General features: G+C 36.9%; 1 protein-coding gene across 1 annotated transcript; it reads left to right on the top strand.

The window, feature by feature from the left end:
• The first annotated feature begins 6,303 nt into the window (after positions 1-6,303).
• On the top strand, positions 6,304-19,810 carry CTCFL (CCCTC-binding factor like). The gene is given in 11 exon segments (XM_049817090.1): positions 6,304-6,525; positions 7,481-7,694; positions 9,367-9,537; positions 10,017-10,150; positions 12,097-12,217; positions 13,504-13,653; positions 15,485-15,645; positions 16,297-16,425; positions 16,427-16,476; positions 17,277-17,401; positions 19,677-19,810. Coding segments are annotated over 11 exon segments (1,611 nt in total).
• Positions 19,811-20,163: the final 353 nt, after the last annotated feature.

The raw sequence follows: 20,163 nt of genomic DNA, 5'->3' as shown, positions 1-20,163 counted from the left end.
GGAGGAAGACTAAGAATTAAGGTATCTCTGCTGATGAATATTAAGGACTAAATCACCTGCTGTCAGTGAAGTCACACTAATGTACACCTTTAAATATGCCCTTAAATTTTGTAGCCCATTCTTGATTTCTTTGGGTTTTTGAATTGAGAAGCTTGATTTGGGCTCCTCAGAAACTTTAGAGCCCATGCTGATTGGTGACCTGAGCTGGAAAAAAATTGCACAGGAAGCCACTGCTCTTCTGAACCCACCAACCAACTCCTTACTGCTGATTTTGCAAGGTTTAATGTGCACTTACTGCATATCCACGTGGAAGCAGAATTTGAACTCCTTTGGGTTGTACATCTCGCTCATTGATTTATTAGGACAATGATTTAATAGTCTCATTCTCTGGTGATCCTATTAACTTCCAAGCAATAGTGCCCGTTTAGCTGTGCACAAAGAGCTGTTCTCAGAACTGTTTTCCTGATTAAAGATTAACAATGTGATAAAAGCAAGGAAACATGGGCATCCTTGGAGTTTGTTTCTTACATCAGTTGGGTTAAACCTTTACTATCTTTTCTCACTGTCTGCGTGTTTGGCAATCAAATTCTGCACAGCTCAAGCACGTTTCCTCCAGTTTAGTCAAAACAAGAGGAAAACTTTCTGCCTTTTAAACTTTTAACTCTTTGACCCTTGCACAAACAGCAGCAGAAACCTTTACTAACTAACTAAGGGGAGTTGTCTTTAAAACTTTCTTTGCCATCTCTTGGATTAAAGAGTATTCTGTAAAAACAGTGGAAGTCACTGAGGTGTAGTTAACTGTATAACCGTGCTAATTAATGTATTTTAAAATGGAAGAAGAAATATGCTTCTCAAGTAAACATCCTTCTTCCAAACAGACCCAGGCACGCAGATCTGCTGTTTGCCGCAAGCAGCAAATGGAGCATTACTGGATGGCAGAATTGTTTTTAAATATATCATGATGTTAGATGAAACAGTTAATAGATAAATTGCAATTATGGTTAATATTTTTTAGACCACTTCCCTGACTTGTGTCTGAGCAATCAATCATCCCTTGTACTTTCAGCTCCAATAAGCCTATGTTAAATACTTCCCCTTTTATATATTCCACATCTGTATGCTATTATGCCCTGTTTTTTTGTCATGCTGTATAATTATAATCATTAACAGTATGGAGCAGGATTGTAAAAGCATAGGCAATACTTAAAAGCGTTAAGTCCTTTAACTTAATAGAAGTTGCTTTGGTTCTTCTACAAGAACTTCTCATATTTAAAGAGATGATTTGTCTTCTTAAAGTCAAGATTGGCACTGGAGAGTGAGCAAAGCCAGGTTTTCCCCATGCCTTAGGCACAGCCTGCATCTAGCTGCTTGTGCATGAACAGCACAGTCCAAGGAAGCACTGTGCCTCTGAGAGAGCTCTGCAGCTCTCCTCACCCTCCTCTTTGCACTGAGAGAGAGAAGTGGTAATTTATAGCCAGGCTAGACCTTAGTCAATCAATACCCTCCAGGATGACTTCCATCTGTCTTTGCTTTGCTATGCTCCCATCTTCCTTTTGCTTTGGGGAATAAGTAAAGAAACAAGTAGGACTGTATATTCTGAAGTTCCTGGGTCTGAGGTCTGTCTAGATTTTATATGACTGTAGAGATGGGGACCAGAGAATTATGTTCTTTTGGGTAGACAAGAAATGCAAATTGGATCTGAATCCTAAATGATGTCTGCTAGAATGAACCGCAGCTCCCATCTCAGAACCAGATGTCTGGGGGGAAAAACAAAAAAGGAAAAAAAAAAAGGCTAAAATATTTTAATAATACTCTTCTTTCCAAGTGATCAGTATCTTTTCTGAAATTCAGACTGTATAATTTCTCCTGAGACTCTTCCAGGCCAGCACTGAAGCACTAAGTTAATTCTGAATGTGCAACTTTCACTTGCTTAGAACAGCATCCGAAAGAATATAATCTTTTTTTTTTCTTTTTTTTTTTTTTTTTTCTTCCCATTTCACTCATTAACTAACATGCGTTCATTGTTTTTTAATTAAGGTTTTTGGTGGTCTCTGAAGAAGTGCTTCATTTGTGTGAAAGTGTGATGCTAAAAGAACAAGTTGACAACAGCACCAGAAAGTACAGCGAAAAGATTTCAACCATTTAGTGGCTCCAACTTCATAAACTGAACAATATTTAAAGGAACCACATGAATTAGAAGATGATTAAAGTATACTTGCTTTCTCTGAAATAGGTGATGGTGTGAAGGAGGTTATCTACTGCTGTCATTATTAAGAGGGGTAAATATCTCACTGCAAAACAGGTGATGAAGGTAGCAATTGTCCCTGGTGTAAGAGCAAAAGTAAAGGCGTATATGTTTTCAGACTGGTGTTAAGGCGCATAGATACCACTATGACAGGTGCAGTGTGAATACGACATATACTTGGAAACAAAAGTGAGACATTGGAGGAAAGTGAAAATGGAAAACTTTCCAGATGCCAGGTGGAAAATGATATTAAAGCTGTCAAAATAAGTCACAACAAAGACTGGGTTTTCTCGTAGACTAACAGGAGTCATGTTCTAGAGAAGAATGTAGTTTTCAACTACAAGATGGAATATCATAAATGAAACAATTATGAGCATTGGAGGTTAAATTGGGGCTTATTTGTTTGGCTTTTTTGCTTTGGTCCCGTCCCGTCCCCCCCCCGCTTCAAGTGTACTGCAACAGTCCTGATTTACTCTTGAGTTTTGTGGACAGGTCAAAAATGTGTAAATAAATCACACTGTTATTTCTTCAGATAGTTATCTATTCTAGGCCTAATTCCAAACCCATTTAAATTGATGGCAATCCTTCTGTTGGCATCAGAGGATTGTAGTTTAGGACCTATGATAGGAAGAGGGAGGTGCAAAGCATACACAATAAAGGCTGGTTATACAGCCTCTGCAGACATCCAAAGTGATTTTCTAAAACACAGGAAGGGAATGAAGCTGAAGACTTTGAACTGCCTTCAAGGTCAAATATGCTTTATGTTACATGGTAATGGAGCTTTTCAAAAAGTCAGCTCCATCTAACAAGCATTAAGCATCTTAAATATTATACGAGACATTATTCAGATTTAAGACTGGTAATCTGAACAGACAATCCAATATTTTACTCATCAAAAAAGTCAGCTGTGCTGTTTATACTCGGAGGAAAATGCAGATCAGAACAAAGTTTGCTGTGTTTCCTTAATGCAGCCAAGGGTAGACTTGACTTTGCTGATTTAGGATTTTAGTTGTCCATGTATTCACTTTCATGCACTGGTAGATTCTTATCAGCAGTTTATCTGCAATTTTGTGGCTGAATTTTGTTTCTTTATGTAATATTACTTTAGCACGAGAGAATGTGCCTACACTGAATTCCTTATGTTCCTTATAAAATAGCCCTCACAAACAATAATTCATATTGAGCATGTTCATACCCCCCAAAATGTAATTATGACTTAAAAAATAAAAAAGGTCCTCTGTTCTTTTAATGATAGATTTTTCATGCAGACTGTTGATCTGTTAGGAAGAAATAGACCCTTCAGAGGAGCGGATAGAAGCTTGATTGCAGTTAGAGATAGATGATGCAGTAGGCAGTATTGGTAACTGGAGATTGTATACACAATAGACCATAACGTCCATTATGGAATTGTTAACCTCTATTGTGTCAAAACGTAATTAGAAAGTGGTTGAGTTTGTAGATTGCTGATCCAAGTGGTTCCTTTAAATTCAACAAAAATGAACTGCGGGGCTATTCTGCATTTGAGTTATAAATCCTTGAAAATATCTGTTTATAATGGAAATAATGACAGACCTTTAACTGTGGCTGCATGGATGGTGCTGGTATTAATAATGCAGAAGTACAAGGCAGGACAGCTCTTGGATGCTGATGACTGTTCAAGTGCAGAAAAACTCATTAAAATGACCTAAAGGAGGTTATACTGGTATAACAACTTTTTTCCTCAGTGCCCTTCAACTATCATAACTGCATAGTATATGAAACAACTTGAAAGATTCAGAAATGTGTAAGAAGTATAATCTCTGGCTACAGTGACCAGCAGCATAATTATATGACTATATTGTGTATTCTGCATCCTGTTCTTTCGTTTTGAGAGCCCCCAGATTCTGTAGATGATGAATAATGTGGTATCTAACTAAAATATCAGCCCTAAATTGCTGGAATACCTATTCAACCTTAAATAATTGCTTTGGATTTGTGTTGGTTCCAAGTAACATAATAGTTATGACTAATTTGCAGTTATTAAATGTAAAAGAATTATATTTAGTATTCAGATTCTGCAGATTTGTGAATAGGAGTAGTTGTTGTCAAGGATATTTATGGGAGTTACAGGAGCTTGCTAGCTCTAAGGATAAGGCCTAGTAGGGTCAATGACCTAAAATCAGGCTTGTCATGAGATTCGTTTTTCAAGATGCGAGGGTTTTAATATTTCATGCTCACAACTTGTTACAGTGGGCCCACCAATGTACTTTTCATGGCTACATCCTTTGTGGTAATCAGAATTACTGGCTCTTCCAATGGTGCTGCATGGCACCTGCTAGCTCAGGCACCCAAACCACAGAAATAGTAATGATATCCCTGCCTAATTCAATGGAAAAGGGGACACGTGGTTCCTGGGTAACCAGCAGTGTTAACTGTAGCCAGAAACACACCGTATAATATTGGCTTTGTGCAAAACACCACCTTGTCTGATGCAACAGTACAGCTAAACAGGCCAGCAGCATTTGCTGCTATTTTGTGCTAAGGATATTTCACAAATGCCAGTTTTTAATGGGTTACTTACACAGGCGGGGAAAGCCATGAATTGGTTAGGGGTTTTATTTTGTTTAAAGTTCAGTACGTGGTTTAGCAGGATCTGGACCACGCTGGGCTATAGTAATTTTGCACTCTACTGTACTTTGCAACATGCTGAACTAATATTTAGAGATAAAGCTCCAAATCAGTCCTTTGCAATAATGTATAATAGGTATTAATAGTAAGTGGGCCTTACAAAATGTTTGATGGCTGGAAATTGCTAGTCTAGAAGGGTACACAGGATTAAATGTTAAGTCTCTCAAATCGTACAAATTTACCTCAAAGACATTTTTACAATGCCTTTGGAGAACTCTTAAGTCTAAACTTCTTCTCATTGAATAACCAATCCTGGCCTAAAGTATAGTGTAATGATGCTTATATATCGCTCTACTGCCTCTGCAAACGTACTTCAGCCAATTTTGTGAAATACTTCAGCTCCCAGGGTAAGAGATGCCGCAGCAGTAGCAGTCAGCCAGCTCTTCAGTAGCACTCCAGCGACATGGCACCCAGGCTGAAGTGTTTCTGTGAGAGAAACATAGGAAGTACTTCAAATATTTTGCAAGCAGGGAAACCAATTGATCTCAGCCCCGTGGTCTCCAGCCAAGTGGGAGCAGAAGGTTAAGGGCCTACAATTAAGACCGAGAGATCTTCATCTAGGACTCAAGCATGACAAAATGGCAGGCTGCTTTTACAGGAGGCCTCGCTGCCTAGCGGCGTGGATTTGCCGCGCTTTCACTGAGAGGAGAGGGGCTCTTCACGGAGCATCGGGCACGGGCAGGCCTTTGGAGGTTCGCCCACCTCACGCCCTTGCACCTCGTGGGGAATTAAGAGGTGAGGAACCAGCTCTCCCCCATGGCAGACTCTGCCCATGAGTGGGCTTCCCCCCGCGCCTGCCGCTGAGGGGGCGACTCTCCCCCGGGGGGTGCAGGGCCGCCCGTGCCGAGGTGGACGACGGGGCTGAGCCCTTTCTCCGCCTGGCCGAGGAGCAGGGGGAGTTTGAGGGAGTGAGGGCCGGCTGGGAGGCTTTGGGAGTGGGGCGCAGAGGGTGGCAGGCGTGCTGTGGTAGTGGGTGTGTGGGAGGTCTGCGGGCGAGCAGGCCGGCGAGGTGGTTCAAGGGCTGGAGTGTGAGGCAGGGCCAGGGGGTTGTCCTGAAAGCCTGTGATTCGCCCTCGTTTTTAACCTTGCCTTTTGAAAAGGTTTAGTCAGCAGCGTATGCGGCCTTAGAGCTGGTGGAACCTTGCCCCGAAATCAGGAGTGCGGAAAAAAACGGGGACAGGATAACTGGGGTGAAGGAGAGGAGCAGTACCAGCGAGCACAGTATGGGACTCGACATGCAGACAGTGGCAAGTGTCCCCCCGGAGTGGTCCCTGTCTCCTGAAAAGGGTGAAAAACACTTGCTGACACTACAGACAGTGTGTCTGAAGGCAGAGGAAAAGGACTTGGAGGGACTCTGTCAGAAAACTGCGCACCCGCAGAAGGGGGTGGCGATGGCAGCCATGGCCGGGGCAGCTGTGCTGCAGCCAGCGGTGCAGCAGGGGCAGGGTGTGCTGCACAACGTGCCGGCAGGCATGGCTGTAAGCATGCAGGAAGGTATCCGTGTTTTTTACGACGTAGGGCTGGCACAGATTAACGTTCTGCAAGAAAAAGGGCAAGCAAACAGTTCAGAAAGTGAGCCAACAGAGAAACCACCAGTTATGCTACTGATTGAGGTACAAGTTCTGGATGTGGTGAAGATGGCGATACGTTAGCTGTTAGCTTGTACTATCACGCTGTACTTCAATAGTATTTTTTCTAAGCATTCAAATTTGTTGAAGTATCTAATCCTTTGTACAGCTTTTTATAATCTCATCCCATGTTTAAAAACGCAAACTAAAAACTTCAGCCTTTCTAGATGACTAACCTGTTGAAATTCAGACAAGCTTTTAATTCAATTCACCAGTTTTGTGCTATTTGGTTTGACAGCCTATGTCTCTTAAGTAGCATTAGACAATTTTCCTTCTCCTGCATTAGTACAATACTGCAGTCGTCGTTAAAGCTGGATGTGTAATATAGTCTCATTTGAAATGCATTTTATTAAAAAGACATGCAAACATTGGTATTTATCCTCTGCTAACTATTGGTTTTATAATAATTTTTTTTCTTTTAAAACTCATATGCCACTCTAGATAATTTCCGAGGTATGGTCATATTTAAGTTTATCTAGTGCAAAAAGTATCACAACCTTGTTGATTGCCATATGACAAAGAAAGCATTACAATTAGGCTGCAAAAGTCCTATATTGGTTTGGTAAAAAATTGCGAGCACACTTTCTTCTTGTTGTTTTCTTTTAAAAGGCAAATGTACTGAAATTAAATTTAAAATATTTTTTTAAAAGTGAGGATACAAGTGATGATGCTCTGAAATTTTGTATAAAATTTTGAAGAGCTGGGGCACAATTTTGGTAATTGTTCACTTCCCAGTTAGGCTGCTCTATGTTAAATGCAAATTTTTTTGTTGCAGTTTTTTTCCACCACATTTAAGGCTGAAAATCAAATTTAATTAGTAGCTTGCATCTTGTTGATAGCTTAGTTGTTTTGCCACTAGCGACTACCTTTGATTTAGGGAAGTTGTAAAACATTTTCTTTTTTAAATAGAGATAATGATGTCATTGCATTTGAAAATAAGGTCCAGCAACTGACCCCACCTGAAGAGAGGGGAGGAAAGGAACTTTTTTTCACTCTTGGGGAAACAAAGAGTCAGAGCTGCAAAGCTAGTGATGATTTGTCACACTCATGTGATGAAGGTAAAGAGCAGGAATATGCAACTCCATCAGAACAAACAGTTGTAAGAAATCCCAAGAATGTAAAATTTCAGATTTGTGCTCCGCATCGGAAAAAAGGTAAAAAGTTAATAATATTTGTAGTTCATTTTTAGATAACATACGTTAAGTTAGATTTTGAAGTGAGGTTGAAACTTAGTATTAAGTATTCACAATGTTAATTGTTAAGTTTAGGTTAGGTTAAATCTAACATTGTGTGGAAATTTGGAAGAAGGACTAATACCCTTCAGCCTGATGTCATCTGTGATGTGTTCAGGAGAGACTTTTTGGATGGCATTTAGAAATTAATGGTCTTTTGAACAATATGTAGTATTTGAAACCTCCAGGGAGATTTCAAAGTTAATATTGTATAAATGCCTGTGAATAAACCTAGTAACTTACTTGGTCTTTCTTAGTTCTCTCATTCAGCTTCAAAATGTGCTTGTTCGGGGGTTTATGGATGAGCTTAGAGTGGTTCCAAGTTGCTGGCTGAGGGCGGTGGGCAATTATCGATGCCTGTCAGTAAGGTATCTCCCAGAACCTAAGTAACAGAAAATGGCTGATTTAAGATTTTAGGAGCGTAAAAGTATGTTGCAGAAGTTAAGGACTGACTTAGAAGGGAATGGATAAGCAACCGTTTCCCTAGAAACTGTGTCTACTGTAAAAGTTGGATGACATCAGTAATGTTGAAGAGTCTGTAAACGTGTGTCGTAGCATCTTGATATTAAGGTATCTTGGCTGAGGTTTTTAAAGTATGGATATTGTACAAATTGTTAATGTCCCTTGTTTTAGTTCCTGCATTTATAGGAAGCACATTTGAGCAGCTTTAACAAAGCTAACAGTGTTCTTTTGTGTGGGCATGAATCCACAATGAACAAATAACAATAAAGCGTTTTTGTTTGCTGTTATTGAAGTGAAGTGTTAGCTGCACATCTCTGTGTGATATAAAGCATTGTATAAAATACATTTTGGTCTCAGCATGAAAATCATTACAGAGTGTGCACTTGGGAGCCAAGACAACTGTTCTGGAAAGGCTCTTCAAATATGACGTATTTGCCATTTTGCAGTTTCAAATCTTCCTCAAAACTGAAAGTGTTGCACATTTACTCTTAACTTGTTAATCTCAGAAGAAATTCGTTACTGCTGTGCCATTAACTTGGAAATGTTATGTAATCCAGAAAGCATAGCTTCATTCTATGACTCCTTCAAGGAATTGATCTTTTTTTCCTCAAATTCAACTAATAATTTTAAAGAGGCTTTTATATCGTGATGTTTTTTACATACACTTTATGGATTCAGGACTACTAGAAAGCTGAGAATAGCTTAACCTGCCATTTCCAAATCTCTGAACAAGCTTACTTAGTACTAATTATACAGTTGTCATCAAGAAGTGTGCTGCACAGGTTCTGAGTGCCTTGATGAACCATGTCTGAATTGTACTATCAAGAGAGGAAGTTTCATCCTGTCTTGGAGATGAAAGCTAGGCTAGGAGTTAGGTTTCCTGGGATTAGGTTCTAAACTGTGTCACTAACACATGGCACTATTTTGTGGGCAAATTACTTAAGTCTTAAATAGATACAATAATTTCTGACAGCTTGATTTTTTGTAATGTATTTTGAAGTTCTTTTATGTAGAAGTATGAAGTAGTTTTACCCGAAGTAGAGGAACTATATTGAAATTGGTACTATTTTTTGAAAAAGTAAAGTCATTATTTTGTGGCTTGTACGATCTAAATATGTCGTTATTCCCACAGGAGAAAAAGTAGTTTTCAGCTGTGGTTTGTGCACGTTCACCTCACTTAGAATATTAAGTCTTAATCGTCATGTGAAAACCCATTCTCATGGGAAATGTCATGTGTGTCACCTCTGCCTTAAGGCTTTTCATACAGCTGCTCTCCTGCATAACCATGTGAATGTACATACAGGTATCTAATGTGTGAAAATGCTTAATTTTATATGTCGTCTGCAAAATTGAATTAACATGCAGATGACTTGGTCTTAGAGCTGTATTCTGTGATAATTTTCTGCTCAGAAGTTTTTCTGATTTTTTTTGGAGTTCCACACAGAAAATACATGCTCTGTAGTTAGTAACTCTGTGTGTGTGTATTCATTTATTTTGTTAAATACCATTCAAAAAATTTTTGTCAACTGAATAGTGACTTCACTTGTGTCTGATTCTTATGTGCATAATAGATTTTTTGTGATGTTTTCATTTGCTATATAACCATGTGAAGCAAATTGATAAATCGTGTTTATAATAAACTTCTGATGTACATTTATTGTATACAAAACCTCAGAGTCTCAGAAGACATTCTATTAAAAAATTGTGCATGCTGATTTAAGGGAGACAAATCATACCGTTGTGTTGTTAAACAAAATTCTAAGAAACAGTATATTCTTACAGGGACCAGACCCTATAAATGCAATGACTGTGATATGGCATTTGTGACCAGTGGTGAGCTTTCACAACACAGGCGTTACAAGCACACTTTAGAAAAACCTTTCAAGTGTTCAGTGTGTAAATATTCTAGTGTAGAAGTAAGTACAGCCTTACTGAATCTTTTGGGAGAGTTTGTAGGCTTTCATATACTAAGATTTTAATGTACTGTCAAGTTAATAACATTTTTTGCACAGATTTTTAACCTTGCAAATTTTCTGCTAAATTGGGACCTACCTGTGCATATATCATACTGTCTATGCCATCCTTGGTTACTGTCAGATTTCTATATGAGATCAACTCAGTACGTTACAGAGGTAGTTGCAGACGTCAAGCTACAGTATTAATACTTGTCTTGTGATGCGGATGTATATGTGTTTTCTGAATTAGGAGGAATGGCCAAACTTGCCGTTCCTGTAATACTTAAATACTGTGAAAGAGGACTGTAGAGACCCTAAAGGTAGGGAGATCTGCTGGATCCCAGAAATCAGTGGCCCACATATAATAACATCGAAGCAAAGACCACCAGTCTCTGCTAATGGCCTTCGACCACACTGATGGGTTGAATTTGTCTGCTGTGTTACTGAGGTATTACTGCAAGATAGCTGATTACTAAAACTTTATGGTGACATGCATTTCATTTGTATGCACATCTTTTCATCCCCATTGCCCCTCAAAAAAGGAACAAGTAATCTGAATTCCTTGAGTCTGTCCTTTGTCCATGTAGTAGTATTTATAAATTACTTGCTTCAAATTAGTATTTGTACAATTATTTAGCTTTTTGAAACTAGTTACATTTTAAGGGCGTTTCCTTTTTTATTATACTAAAATTACTGCTTGACAATCTGTTTGTGTGAATTTGATCCTACAAAAGTATACTTGGTCCTCCTTTATACTTAATTCCATAAACTGTAGGACAAGACTGGCTAATGTCTAAAATAAAGCTCGTGTATTGATAATGATTGGGTTTTTTACAGGATTGAAATTTTCTTAATCTAGAAATAAAAAAATTAGAGACTGCCTAAGGGTTCACTTGGACAAAATAGGCTTTCAGTTATGCACCTGTGATTGAATCACTGTCACAGTCACCTATGATTGAATCACTGTCACAGTTTAATGGATATTCAATATCTACATTTTTTATGTGCTGTGTCCAGATCTAAAGCTGTAAGCAAGCCTGAACTTTATTCCACACACCTTATCTTATTAATCAGATTTTGGATACTTTGCATCTTTAAAAACCTTGTCAGTTTATATTAAAGTATCCTATTCTTTCCCTTGTTTTTATAAGGAAGTATTCGGTAGTCATTGCTGTTGCAGAACTCTCACTAATATTGCTGTAAGTTTTACCTGAATGAGGATTGCTGAAGGAGCCCCCTACTAATACCATGCATATGATTTGACTTTTGTATAGCAAAGATTGGCAATCATGTTTAATTTTATTTAAGTGAATAGTGTTGTAGATTTGAATGGATCTAGCAGTGAATTCATTAAGTATGTTTATAAATGGAGGAATTGAACATTAGGTAACTTAGCTTACATACCTACAATATTTATGTAGAACATGTCACAAGAACAGTATAAAAAGTAGAATGAATTACACTTTTGCAGTTTTCACTGCTTCATTGGGACTTGAAGGTGAATAAAGACTTTGGTTAATAAGTTTGGTCTTTCATTTATTTTCCTGAGTCTTTTTAAAGAATTTTATGTTTGGCATATCCAAGTAACCTGAAGGAATTAGGTAGCCCCTTCAGCTGATTTAAAAATTCTAGCTTTTATGTTCTTACTATAAAATTACTCCTTTTGCTTATGTTGACACTAACATGAAAGTAAGATCATCTGGGGAAAAAGTATGGAAATGTTACCTAAAACCAGAACAGGCTGATTGTACAGAAAAAATGGTGTGGGGGGTGGGAAGAGTACTAATTCAGGAATTGATGCAATACTTAAAATTGCAATAGATGTAATTTGTAAAATTGCTTATATTTTAATTGATTATGTCTCTAATGTAAATGTTACTGCAGCAAATTTCTTGGTTTTATACTAGGCAAGCAAAATGAAACGACATATTCGCTCACATACAGGAGAGCGTCCTTATGCCTGTGACCTTTGCAGTTATGCTAGCAAGGATGCATATAAACTGAAAAGGCACATGATAACTCATTCAGGTAGGACTCTGATGTAATGATCAAGTTTATGTCCTTAGGCCCTTAACATTCATAGGGTTAGAGTGATCTAATTTCAGCCTCTAAATTAGCACTTTTAAAATTTGTGATTCTGAGTAAAAATGTGCCTGAAAAACATGTTCTCTTTAAATTTTCTTGATTTTGCCATTGGAAGTCTAGCTGTACAGTGCTAGTATTTACAGTCTTGCTGTTCTTCCTAAACTCTTTTTATTTTAGAAAAATATTTCATTTATGTGGTCTTGTTTTCTGTGCATCAAGTTGTCACTTTTATTTCACAATTAGTTAATTTTATATGGAGATGTATCTGATGGGAGAGTTTAAAATGTCTGTTCAAAACATGGACGTCGTTGTGGCCCCAAATTGCTAGTAACTAATTTGGTCAGGAAAGAATTAGATTGTTTTAACATTGAAAGCAGCGCATTCCAACCATGGCTCTGTAATGTGCATGCCTTCTGGGAAGGCAGTTAATATCCGTCATATACTTCAGGGTTTAACTTGGCTCAATTATGATATGTAATGTAGGTTATGATTAGTGTTTTAGTCTGAATCAGAGTGTGAGAATGTGGTTTGAATCAAATCTTCCAAATACCCCCATTTACCATGCTTTGGTTCATATCTTGAGGCAGTTTGGTGCAATTAAACTGAATTCTTTTTTAATGAGAGTCCAACCAGAAGAGTCCAAGAGACTTAGTCCACAGAACCAGTCTGGAGTTGGTTCAAAATCTGTGTGCATGTTGGGTGCTCAATACTAGCTGTTTCTCTCTTATTAGACTGTGTCAATTGCCAATGTTGATGTAATTTTTGATGATATTCACACCTCCTGACTTTCTGGGGAAGAAAGGCAAGAAAATAATTTACTGCTTTCTCTTCCACCATTATCAATGACTGGTGTTGAATCACTTTTACCATGATGTTGTTACAGATGTTAACTTTCTTTCCTTGCACATTTGAGGATAATTCTGCATTTTTGTACATTAAATATTCAAGACAGAATAGAATATAACTAAAATAATTCCTGATTAATAGTCTAGAATTATATTAATGGCTTTATGCTTCATCAGTTTGACTCGCAGATTCTGGAAGCCGAGTTTTTGCATTGTAATCAGCTATGTAAACTTGTTTAGCCTTTTGTTTATTGTCAGCTAATAGTAACATTTTGGTTGGTCTGGAGACTGTTGCTGTTAGAACATGGATGTTGAGATCTGTGGGAATTTTGCATTTGTATGTAGAGTTTCTAAGCATATGTTATTTTAATATGTTTTTAATAGGTGAAAAACCCTATGAATGTTATGTTTGCCAGGCCAAATTCACTCAAAGTGGTACCATGAAAATCCATATTTTACAGAAGCATGGAGAAAATGTGCCAAAATACCAGTGTCCACATTGTAGTACCTTTATTGCACGAAAAAGTGACTTGGGTGAGTTTAAAGGAAAAAACTGAAAATTAAATGTAGAGAGATAATTAGAGGTTAAATCTCTAATTTTCACTGCTTACAATGATACGAAATAGGTTATATATGACTTTATATCATTACAGAATATTTCTATGGAAAATATATTCATTGTTTTACAGGTAAGTTCCTCCTGCAAGGAGATGTGGTGACATCTTGTGGTTGATGTTTTAATTTGTTTAAAATGCAAAGTAGCAAACATTCAGTTGGGGTTTTTTTTTGCTTAACACCTGTGGCATTGTGATCTTCTGTTTTTCAGTAAGAAGATACCTCACAAAAATACATGTCCAGGTTGTATTGAAAAGTTTTTTCTCAAAGCCACAGAGACCAGTTAGCTCTGTATAAAGCCATTTTAGTTCTTCCATTCTGTTTCTTTTTCAGCTCTAGTTAAAATGTGTATATGCATCTAGCTATATGAGAAACTAAATAGATTTAATGTTTTGATATATATGTTTTTTTGCATATACCAAATCAGCTTTTACCTCTTAATCTAAAATTGTACTGCGTGTTTAGTTGCTGAGCGCATTTTCCCTGTAATTTAAAGAAATACATGTAATTGCATTAGTTAGTAAAGTGCAATTTAACTCTTCAGTCAGAGTTCATCAGTCCAGCAGACAATGGTTTTACTATGCTTCAAGCATTCAAAACTCTTAGAATTCTAAATTCTATTACATCAATGTTAAAGATTATTTTCGGGCTATATAACATTCATGAAACATTAAAGGTGATACAATAAACTCAAATGTCTCTTTGCTAGTTGGGGTCTTTCCCCAGAATGCAAAGAACAAACCACTGCATAAGTTCATCTTCATTCTGTATGCAGAAAGTGGAATGTTTTGCTTTGCCATCAGTATCAAACAGTACTGATATACAGGTTGATACTGAAAATATAAATTAAAATTGTAATTGTAACTGAAAACATAAATTAAAATTTTTCCTTGTACAAACCACAATTCTTGGAATACAAGCTGTCATGATTTTCTGGGAATTTTATATACTAAATTTTTTAACTACTCTTCTTTGCAACAGTACTTGCTTTAAGTACCAGTAAAGTTGTTCCTATCCATACATTTCATATGTCAACTCATCTTCTTTTCTAGGAAGAAAATGTTTTTGTACAAATGAGAGTTTTATTAATAAATCAGTGTATTAGAAGTATACCATTAGAAATATAGCATATTTACTGTATTTGAGTTAATATAGCTCAATTACCAATAAAACCTATATAAAATTTTAAGTTTCCAGAAAGATATGAAAAAGCTGTATTAAAAAAATATTTAGACATAGAAAGATACATTTAGCATCTATTTATATTTTCAAGTAAAGATCCCATTGAAGTCTATTAAATATTTGAAGCTAGAAGTGGAATTGTTAGTTACATACAATTTCTTTGTTCATTTATTTTTGCAATTTTAATTTTAATATTGTAAATACTACTTTGAGTAGCATTTTCAAATTAATTTTTGTGTATAGACAAAGGCAGGCAGTTACCAGAATTTTTGAAAGGATTTGATTTGTTAAATGATTTCCACTGAAATCAGTAAGACTTAGGCTTATAACTCCTTAATTTCGCTGGAAAGTTACAACATCTTGCTGCAACTTTAGTTATCTTAAACTAATTTGAAAAAATGTCTATTTGGCGATTTTACCCCTACTGCAGAGGACACAGAAGGTTCTTTTTTGTGTTTTCCTCTATGATATATGAATTACTGAGGGCTACGCACAGTCTAACTCCTGTTCAAAATTGTGGAAATGAAAAATTTACCACTAAAATTAGTTGCTTTTAATAACTGTTCAGGTATACACTTGCGAAATCTGCATTCCAACATGGCAGCGGCAATTAAATGCAGTTACTGTGAAGCTGTTTTTCGTGAGCGCTATGCTTTTACTTAGCACAAGAAGACTCATAGAAATGAAAAAACGTTCAAATGTGATCAGTGCAGCTACGCATGTAAGCAGGTATTTACAGTCACCGAAAAATTATTGCTTACTCAAGTGATGGTTTGGCAAGGTAGTGTTGGCTTTGGGGTTATATTTACCTTAAGAAGATAAAAACTTTTGTGACTGAGATCTAATTAAAACAGTGTAGTTATATTTATTTGCAAGATAAATGGTTCACAAATAACTAGTAAAATTGAAATGCTGGAAACTCTGAGGGTATCTTCCCGATAAATCTTTTGTACATGAACTGCTTAGATGTATAAAGTAAAAGCAATCACTTTCGGTGATATTGTGATGAGAACAAAATAAAATATTCGCGCCTTAAATGTGATTTTTCAGTGGTGTCACAGAATAAATTCAGTCTGAACTGAAAATTTTATTTTAAAGAATACAGTTAGGATAGCATTGCTTTGGCCTTGGTATGTTGGAATGTACCATTGCTCCATTCTGATTATTTTCTCTGCTAACCTTAACAAGGTTAGGAGGAAAACCTCTGACCTTCTCGCAAGTCAGTGGGCAGTATCCCAGTGTGTTCCTCAGCAGCTGCCTACAGTGGAGGATGATCAAGGAGTCTGTGCAACATCCTTGCCCTTTTCTGTGTGCCTGTGTGGTTTTTTGAACGTGTCACAGAGCTGGATAGTTACATTACAGATTTTTTCCTTGTTTCAGGAGCGACGCTTAATTGTACATAAACGAACCCATTCTGGTGAGAAGCCCTTCACTTGCTCGTGCTGCAGCAAAAGCTTTCAACGGAAGCAGCTTCTCACTCTTCCCTTTAGGAAGAACCATGACTCTAATATTAAAGCCTAGAGTTTATGAATGCCTTAAATGTGGTAAGGGCTATTCACTCTGGGTAAGATACTTCCTTTTAAGGAATCTCAGTGGAGATATCTTTAGCTAAGTGTTGCAGATCATAGTGTCACAAAGGACTGAGAGTAAAAAGCAGTGTACTGGCTGGACTGTTAACTCCTTAATGCTAAGCCAGCACAACTTGTTTGTTTTCTTTCTGAAACCTTACATTGACTGACTAATAAAGAACTTTACAGTAGTCCCCTTTAGGTAGAAAATACCTGCCACACCGTATTTTCAGGGTTGGTACTGGTTTGTACAATCCAATATTGAAGGTACTAATGTTTAGTACAGTAGTCTTTTTAAAACAAATAAAAAGGCAATGTGGAGGTATGAATTTTAAGGCAAATTAAAGAACTTGGAAAGATAATTGAAGTGAAGGGGTGCTAGGACCAGTTCAGCAAGAAGAGTAAGAAATTATTATTCATTACTTCAAAACTATATGCAGTGAGAACATGTATCTGGTTTTGGGTTAACTGTGCACACTTTAGTGCACACTAAAGTAAATGTAAGCTTTTTTCCACATACAAATTTTACATGTAAAACTTTATTTCTTATCCAGGAACCAGAAAATGATAAATTTGATTTTATACCCACCAAATGGCAATGTTCCTTTAAAGCAGGATTTTAATATGTATTCTGGAAAATCTTCAGGAGTTTTATGGAGGTTGTTAACTAAGTCAGCCTTTCACTTAGTGTTCCAAAATGTGTCTGTCAGAACCATATTTGTTTTTTGTGTGTGTGTTAAATTGCTTACATACATTAATATTTGATTCATCTATTTATGCTTAATTATGCTAACATAATAATATGCATAAGCATGCTGAAAGTTGTGGATTGGTGAGGGCAAAAACTGCTACACCCAGAAAAAGAAGCAAGGGCAAAAATAAAACTCATGAGAACCCAAAGCGTGTTAAGCAAGAAGGTAATCAGCGAATAAGTTAGAATTTAATCATGTAAATTAGAATCAAGACTGAAAGGCTAAGGCAGTAAATCTCCCCTGCTGTTTAATTACTGTTTCACAATGAAGCTAATTTAAGTGCTAATAATGGACAAATACTTCAGAATAGTCTTTACTGTGTGTCAGAAATTTTTGTCATCTGCGTTGGGTCATTGCTCAGGTACCAGTTCTGGGACTTCTATTCCCTTGCTCCTGCAAACGTCTTCCTAAACTCCCTGCTTAGCAATGCTTACAAATGGGGTTTTCTTTTCCCTTTTACAAATTCCCTTTGCCTTTATAAAGGAAGATGAAATACATCATTACTGAGTTGAGCCACAGAAAGTTTTCTTAAGAGCTCATGATTTATAATGTACTGCTTTAATACAGACCAGATTGAAAACTTTTCAATTTCAGAACTCAGACTGCATGTTAATCACAAAAGATCTAGCACATCCTAATAAATTGTTCATCTTCATTCTCTCGTACTTAGACCAGATAGTGATCAGATAATAATAAAAATGCTACTGATTTACTGATCATTCTTCTGTCATACTGCAGAGGTGATCAGGCCAGTTTATAAAGCTCTTGGTTCAGCATGTCTGTGCAATCAGAAACTCACTTGTAATTACTTGAAGTTACTCATTGTGGATAGCTCTTGAGCACTGAGCGTTTATTCTCTAAACTTCAATATAAACCAAAAGATGGTCCATAGTTTATCTCTTTCCTTGTCTCTTCTGCTTCCTCATCTATTCTCACTACGTTAAGATTCCCAGGAAGTGAGTAAGTTCAGGTTTTGGCAGACCAAAATGGTAGACTAATTGGTCAGTTATGTCTTGTCAGCAAGAACTCCACAGCAAAAAGTGAAGTGCCTTTTCTATCTGGGTTATGCTAGTACATTCCTGATACAATCATTTATGTTTTATCTTATTTGCAACTCTCAAAACGTATGGAGTATTTTTTTTTATTCTCTCAAATAAACCTTAGCCTGTTACCACATAGGTAGTAATATTCTAGTAGTTTCACCTTACAGTCTAAATTTGACCCAAAGGAGGTGTCTTCCTTTATGTGCATTTCTGTTGAATTAGACAAAGCACAATGTGCAATATTCAGTTAGGTCAGGCCGTGGGCAGGAACCCTGTAACCTCATGCACCCTGCCTTCCCTTTGTCTGTTTGATCTAAGGCTGAATCTCTGCATTGTTGCAGGGTGAGAGCTGGTCATTTGTTTCTGAGGTCACCTTCAGGGCCACCAGGGCCAAAAAAAATAGCTTTGCCTCACCAGAATATCCTGTCTTTTTTTGCCCCTCTGCTTCCTAGATGCTGTTTGAAAGCCATAGTAGTCTCCTTGATAGGATTCTTCAGGTGATTTTTATGGAGTAAGGGACAAGAATACATCTAAGGCCTAGGTGTCCTAAACCCTTATATTTTGGTATCTACAAATTGTGTCTACACTGATTTGTGGCCAGTGACACTGATAAAATTTGACATAGTGAAAAGAAGAAATGTTGGAGCTTTTCTGAATCTAATGAATATATATCAGCAGCTGAGTTTACATTAGCATTGACACTTCTGTTTTCACTGGTAAGGCTGTAATGGTATGGTTAGAGAGAAATGTTACAGCTGCAGTGTTTATGTTTTTGCAATAATTAGATTTTGCAGTTTATTAATGTTTTGCTACGTGCAAACAATTTCTTTTCAGTTTCTTGCAGATACCTTCATCTGGAAGCTTGATTTTCTAGAGCTAAGATAACATTTCTTTAGATGTTGTTCATGGAAATAGTCCCTTAACTGACTCACACAAATATAAGAAATTTCTGTGCTGGTTCCAGAAGGCTTTTCCCCAGAGTTGACACTTGCGAGTGTATATCACTGTCCACTTCTTGCACAACTTGGAAGGGCCTGTGGGATCCTGTATGTGGCTTTACAAAACATTACTTGTGCAACTGGTGCTGTCAATGATTTGTTGTCCCTAATGATTAAAAAAGAAAGTGCATGTATATGAGAATTGAATTTCCAGTTAAATAATGCTTAGTTTTCCTGTGATAAGAATACCATGCATACTACTCACTAACATGGCTCGTAATGTAATATTCAACATAAAATATATTCATTCTCCAAATAAACTGTAAGATAAAAGATACACTGTTGTTATATATTGGCAGTATTTTCTCCACTAAATTAAATTGCCTGTTTGTTAAGTTTATTGAAATATTTACTTGTCTTTCTGGTTAATCACCACAATATTTAATTTTTTTTGCAAAGTTGACTTGGAATCGTTCCAAGATGTCTCCACTGTGAAAAATGAACATTGTGCCAGTGAGATTGTTCCTGTTTTAGATGGAGTAGAAACAGCAACTCCGAGAGAAGAGAGAACAGAAAACAGAAATGACTTGTGAAATGATTCTCAACATTATGGACAAATAATGCACGAACAGACTCTGGTCTTCCCTGTTTTCACTGGTTGTAACTGACCAGTTCAAAGTGTGTAACTACGTCCAGTTAGAAAGCTAGAAAAGGTGCTGATTGAAAGCTGTTGAAGCCTTCTGTACTCGCTTTTCTTGTTGCAATTTCTACTGTGTGACCTAATTAACATCGCTAAAGTGTGAAAGTTATAGGGAACCTTCACCTGTTTTATTACATATGTATAATAACAGAATGAAGAAAAAATTAGCTAATTTCAGAGTAATTTACGAAAAAGTAGATAGGTTTGTTTCACTTTGCGTTTCATTTTTCTTCCAGATTCACTCAT

Source organism: Accipiter gentilis, chromosome 14, assembly GCF_929443795.1.
Source record: "Accipiter gentilis chromosome 14, bAccGen1.1, whole genome shotgun sequence".
NCBI lineage: Eukaryota > Metazoa > Chordata > Aves > Accipitriformes > Accipitridae > Astur > Astur gentilis.
Note: the sequence above shows the minus strand (reverse complement) of the source record. Positions and strands in the feature narration are given on the sequence as shown.